Consider the following 6895-nt stretch of genomic DNA (forward strand, 5'->3'; position numbering starts at 1 on the left):
CAAGACTAGATACTCCGTTCACCCAGGTTCGGATAAGATGTACCTGGATCTCAAAAAGTTATATTGGTGGCCAAACATGAAAGCAGAGATCGCTACCTTCATGGGCAAGTGTCTGACTTGCGCCAAGGTGAAGGTGGAATATAAAAAGTCCTCAGGTCTACTTCAGCAGCCAGAGATACCTGAGTGGAAGTGGGAAAAGATTACGATGGATTTCATCACTAAGTTACCCAAGTCTCCGAGTGGGTACGATACCATCTGGGTAATTGTCGATCGATTGACTAAATCCGACCACTTCCCGCCAATCAAGGAAACATTCAAGATGGAGAGACTTACACGAATCTACATTCAAGAGATAGTCCGTCTGCATGGTGTGCCTGTGTCCATTATCTCCAATCAGGATAGCAGATTCACCTCGAGATTTTGGCAGTCACTGTAGAAGGCTCTTGGAACTAAGTTGGATATGAGCACAACTTACCATCCACAAACGGATGGGCAGGGTGAGAGGACCATTCAGACATTGGAAGACATGTTGAGAGCGTGCATTATCAACTTTGGTAAGTCGTGGGATACCCATTTGCCATTGGTCGAGTTCTCTTACTGTTGGATATAGTGTCTAAGTCCATAACTATATTTGGTATGTACTTGACCCGACCCGGCATGGTCTATTTCGGTTGCACTTCACCCGAACAATTTATGGATAATCGTTTGAGAATAGTATAAGTTATGATTTATTAATATATTATAAGTCCTAATATATTAATATAAAATCATATTATTTAATTAGTATTGATCTATAATTAATTTAGAATTAATTTAGAGATCAAAAGTATGATTAATTAAATATGGGCTCTTGTATTTATATAGTGTGGGCTAATGCTTATTTGGAATGGGCTAGGCTTGCATGGAAAGTCCATGGATACTCCATGGAGCTTTAACCCATGGATCTCATGGAAATGAAAAGACATGGGTATTAGGGTTTACATGGATGTAACCCTAATCCACCACACTACATAAATGAGGCTTTGGTTCTTGAAATTGCACTAGTTGATGTGTGAAAACTAAGAGGGCCGATTTCAAGAAGTTTGTGACTATTCTCTCAAGTTTCCAAGTTTGTGGTGATTTGTGACTTCCATTTGAGGCATCCACATTATTGGTGCTAGGCTCTCAAACTCCAAGCAATCAACTACTACTACAAGGTAAGTAATTCTACTAGTTTTATTTGATTTAAGTACCCCATGCCATGCTAGTTAGGATAAGAACCTTGGAAAAATAATTATTTGCATGTATCTTAGTCAAACATAGATCCAAGGTTTCTAGGGTTGCATGTACACCATAGGAGTGTTAGAATGCTCAAAAACCCATCACTTACAACAACAACTATCACACTAGCATCAAGACTGCGCCGTTTGAAGCCCTATATGGCCGTAAGTACAGATCCCCTCTGTGCTGGGCTGAGGTGGGTGACACACAGCTAGCCAAAGGACAAGTCCTTGATAGCACTCTTACTGGCCCAGAAATCATCCGTGAAACCACAGAAAAGATCGTACTAATCCGAGATCGACTAAAAACTTCAAGAGATAGACAAAAGAGCTACGCTGATAAGAGACAGAAACCTTTGGAGTTCCAGGTTGGTGATCGTGTTCTTCTGAAGGTCTCACCCTGGAAAGGCATGATACGCTTTGGAAAGCGTGGAAAGCTGAATCCGAGATACATAGGACCATTCGAGATCCTCGCTAGGATCAGTCTCGTAGCATACAACCTTCGTTTACCCCAAGAGCTTAGCAACATTCATCCTGTCTTCCACGTGTCGAACCTTAAAAAGTGTTTATCTGACGAAACCCTTGTGGTCCCTCTTGATGAGATCGAGATCATGAGAACCTTAATTTCGTGGAAGAACCCGTCGAAATCATGGATCGGGAAGTCAAACGAACAAAACAAAGTCGCATACCGATAGTGAAGGTCCGCTGGAATGCCAAGCGGGGACCTGAATTCACTTGGGAGCTTGAAGATCAGATGAAACAAAAGTACCCTCATCTTTTTCCGAGTCCATGATTTGTATTCTATGTTAGAATTTCGGGACGAAATTCCCTCTATCGGGGGGATGATGTGACAACCCGAACCTTTTTCCGTTATCGTTAGCCGATTTCCGTTTAATAAATTTTAATTTTATTTAGTTTCGTCAAGTTCTTATGGTTGGAAAATCATTTAAGTTATATATAATTAAATTTTATATGAGAGTCGGAACCAAAATCATGCGAAAACCCGAATTTCCTTCGAAAATCAGCAGTTTCCGGCCTGACTGGTGTTCACGGTCGTAAACCCGTTCACGGCTAGTGGCTGGTGGACCCCACCACCGATCATGAAACCCCCCTATAAATATGAGCCCCTACCCCTCATTTACACTTTTCTGGCCGAAAAGTCCCCCATTATCTCTAACCTCTCAACCGCAAACACCAAAATACCCTCTTTTCTTCCGAAAATCATCAAGAATCATCTTTGGGTGTTGTTGTGGAGCATCTAAAACACATTTTTCATCGAATCCAATATCGTTGTTCTTGAGTTCACGGCCGAGAACCCTTCAAACCTTCAAAGGCCGTAAACCCTTCATAGACAGCAAACTGTTCACGGCCGAGAACAGTTCACGGTCGTAATCCCCTTAACGGCCGTAATCAGCCTTACATCGTGAATCTTGACTGCAAACCTACTTTTCCGATTCAATCGAGTCCCGGTAACATTCCAAAACTAAAATCAAGTGTTTTTCCAACACTATAATAATGGTTTCGCTAATAATATGCGTATATGTATTTAATTATTATTATGATCTTGTTAAGTGCCGCGTATATCAACTCGAGGGTCTTCGTTTCCAGTCTCGTTGTCCGGCGCATTCACGCAACTAACAGTGAGTTCATACCCCTACTTTTACCGTTTTTAATGTTTTCAGGGGGGAGTACAAGCCAAACACAAATGATTTTGTTGATTTATACAAAAATAATTTTAATACATGTAAAACTGATGCAATTGATACAACCATACAGTTTCCACATTTTCATAAAATATTTAGATATTTTATCCCTTTTGTAACATGCTGAGCATAAGGGACGTTTTTTTTAACTTACTAGTATAATTGCATAGTTTTTAGACCAATACACAAACCAAGTACATAGCAATACATACAAACTATAATAGGTATAGTTTGGGATTTCAAATACTCGGTCTTACATTTATAGACATATAAACTATGACAGACTTAGTTTATGATATACATTACTATCTTTCGGATAACAAGAGTACATTACTAAATAATTATTTAAGTATAATTCTCTTTACTCTACAAGGCATACCTTCAGATTTTAAGTACCTGAGAACATAACTCTACACATAAACTAGTTAATACATGATTGTGAGACACTACTTCAATCTGTATCCTTCGGGGTACTGAACTAAATCCTAGCATAGTATAACTAGAGTCTCTTGGAGGGAAAGCGTGAGATTTGTGAATAGATCTATTCGGGACTGACAATCCCACACCTGAACTGCTAGCTACAGTTAGGCAGGCATGCCTGGGGTGACAAATGTCATATATTCGACACTTGAAGAACGTCGTAAAGGTCACTAGGTCATATCAAGCATGGTTATACGACTCACAATAGTATAAATTAACCTTTTGTTTACGGGATTTCATTCTTCATTAGTTTTATTTTAATTAATAGAACTACTATACATTATACAGGAGGATTCCAGGGGATAAAATACATGGTTTTATTTTAAGTAATGAAACTACTATACATACTAGTGGTAACCAGGGTTTTCCAATACAAAATTTTATACATACTGGTGATAACCAGTGTTTTCGTACTTTATGGAACATTGTAACAAACTTATATGTTAGAAAATATTGGATTTTCTTGGAAAAATACAAACATTTTCACTGATTCATTAACAAATTTTCATTACAAAAACATGCTTATGAACTCACCAGATTAATGCTGATACTCTTTTCAAAACCGCTTGTATTCTCAGGAAATCAGTAGACAGGTACTTCCGCAGCTTTTGAGAAGACGAAGCATATAGATTCACGTCTTTATATTTTGTTATACTTTTGATGTATATGAATATGAATCAAACAGATGTAAATACCTTTTATATATATTCAATGTAATGGTTGTGTTTACTTTGATTACTATGATGCAATTGTTGTGATACTACGCATGACGTCATCCACCCCCGAACGTTTCCGCCGTTTCGGTTTGGGGGTGTGACAATATGAATCGTTGATGTTTTTCAGTGAATTGTTTTATAAGTTACTTAATTAAATACAAAATTTTTGGTCTTGAAAATTGGAATGTTACAAGAAATATGCCCAATAGACCTTGATGGAGTTCTATTAATAAGAAAAGTGGCAGTAAGAACACATTCAGTCCAGTATATAGAAGGGATATGAGCTTGATAGAACAAAGCTTGTGCCACATTCAATAAGTGTTGGTGTTTTCTCTCAACTACTGAGTTCTGCTCTGGTCTTTCAACACATGAGAACTGATGTAAGATTCCTTCCATCTTAAAAAATTCAGTAAAAAGTAACTCCTTTGCATTATCAGATCTAAAGGATTTAATATTTGTACCAAATTGTCTATGTATCATGCTGAAAATTTGAGGAATAACTGTTTGTGCTTCACTTTTATTCCTTATCAAATAGATCCAGGTATACCTTATGCAATCATCTACATTGGGTATAAAATATCGATGACCTTGGTGTGAATTAATATGATATGGCCCCCATATGTCGCAATAAATCAACTCAAAAGGTGTATTTGAGATATTATTTTCTGAAATGAAAGGTAATCTCTTCTGTTTTGCAATAGGACAAACAGTACAAAGATTTGAAGTACAATGGTTTCCACAATTCAACACATTGTCTAAACATTTGATTTTATTAAAAGAAGGATGACCTAAATGTTGATGCCATCTTTGTGTAGTAACAACATTTGCAAAACCTTGAACTTCCTCCACTTTCAGCATATACATCCTAGCTAATACTTCACCATTGCCAATCACACTCTTGTTGGAAATCTACTTGATGATAGCATGATCATGATACAAATTTACCATTAAATCCTTGTCATGAGCTGTTAAAGAACTTACATATACCAAGTTCAACTCGAATTGAAGAACAAACAATACATCTTGCAACACCAATTGATCATTCAATTTAATACTTCCAACCTTTTCAACTTGAATAAGAAGTTGATTTGGTAATCTAATTCTAGTATTTGTAGCAAATCTCATATTATGAAACATGTCTTTGTTATTACACACATGACTTGTGGCCCCGGAGTCAAGAATCCAAACATTAGATTTAAAAAGACCTTCATTCAAAGTAAGAATGAAATGATTACCTGCAGGGGTATTTTCGGAACAAACAACATCAATAGATGCAAGTTTTCCTGATAACATTGCAATGATTTGTTGACATTGTTCAATTTGTTAATCCAGTCACAACATCATTGTTTTCAGAACCAATTGGATTTTGGACTTGACTTCCTCCAGTATCAATAGTAGCAGCATTAATCTTTGAACTTTGACATTGAAAATTGGTACGATAACCATGTGGAAAACCATGAAGGTGATAACACTTTTCTTGAGTGTGTCCAGTTCGTTTACAATGAGTACAATAAGGAGAATTACGACTTTTGAAATTGTTTTGATTTGGATTACGATTTGGAGTCTGAACTTTTGTGGAATTTTGATTGAGATTAACATTTGATCTGACATTGAAGGCCATAACATAATTAGGTTGACCTGCATTCACATATCTTTGTCTTTCTTCTTGAATTAGCAAAGAAAAAATTCTATTAACAGACGAAATTGGTTCCATTAACATAATTTGACCCCTAATCTGAGCATAACTGTCACTAAGCCCCATTAGAAAACTCATTATTTAATCAAGATCTCTAACAACATTGCAGGTACATTGAACATTGTAATTGGACAGTTCTTCCCAAATCATCTTGAGTTTAGTATATTAAATGCTAATAGAATCATTACCTTGAGTAAGATTCATGAGATTCCTTTTTATCTAAAATATACGAGGTCCATTGCTTTGTTGAAACCTTTCACACAATTCCTTCCACATAGCCGAAGCTGTCTCCAGATATATGATTGATGCATAAATTTCTTTAGAAACTGCGTTAAGTATCCATGAAATAATGATGTTGTTGTTGCGTAACCATAACTTCAATTTTTCATGATCAGTAGCATCTAGTCGTGGGATCGTATCATCAACAAAGTCAAATTTGTTCTTGGCTAATAAAGCGATTTTCATAGAACGACTCCAAGAAGCGTAATTCTCTCCTGTAAGGACTTGTGATACAAGAATTGATCCCAGATTATCCGAATGATGGATGTAAAATGGATCGTTTGAAGATGTTTGTTCTAGAATTCCATTATTCGGTGGATTATTTGGATTCACCATTGAAAATAACAAGAAGAATAAAAAAGATCGAGAAAAGAATTGATGAATTTGAACAATCAATTTCAACAATCAAAGAGGAAAAGATGATTTCGAAACTATGAAATCATCAAATGAATCAAAGAAAAACGAAATCGAAACAATATGATTTCGAAACAATGAAATCATCAAATGGAATCAAAGAAAGAAGATGATCTCTGAACAAGAGAAATCACCGATCGAAGAAAAATGCGGAATAATTGGCTCTGATACCATATTGCGTAACAAGATTGAGAGAAGAATCATTATTTTTCATTAATCATTTACTACATCTATATCTTTTATTTATACAGAGAGAATTAACAAGAACGAAGCTACGAAAACAATTCTAACACTCTAACTGTTTATTACAATAATTACTAATTACATCCTCAACTTTAACAAGTTGAC

At 36.2% G+C, this 6895-nt stretch overlaps 1 protein-coding gene across 1 annotated transcript; it reads right to left on the reverse strand.

Annotated features, from left to right (window-relative positions):
• Positions 1–6073: 6073 nt before the first annotated feature.
• On the reverse strand, positions 6074–6469 carry LOC145164820 (uncharacterized). The gene has a single exon (XM_079083490.1). It carries the CDS (start codon positions 6467–6469, stop codon positions 6074–6076), a length of 396 nt encoding a protein of 131 aa, XP_078939616.1.
• Between the last annotated feature and the right edge of the window lie 426 nt (positions 6470–6895).

Source organism: Lactuca virosa, chromosome 3 (assembly GCF_052849685.1).
Source record: "Lactuca virosa cultivar CGN04683 chromosome 3, Lactuca_virosa_CGN04683_v6, whole genome shotgun sequence".
NCBI lineage: Eukaryota > Viridiplantae > Streptophyta > Magnoliopsida > Asterales > Asteraceae > Lactuca > Lactuca virosa.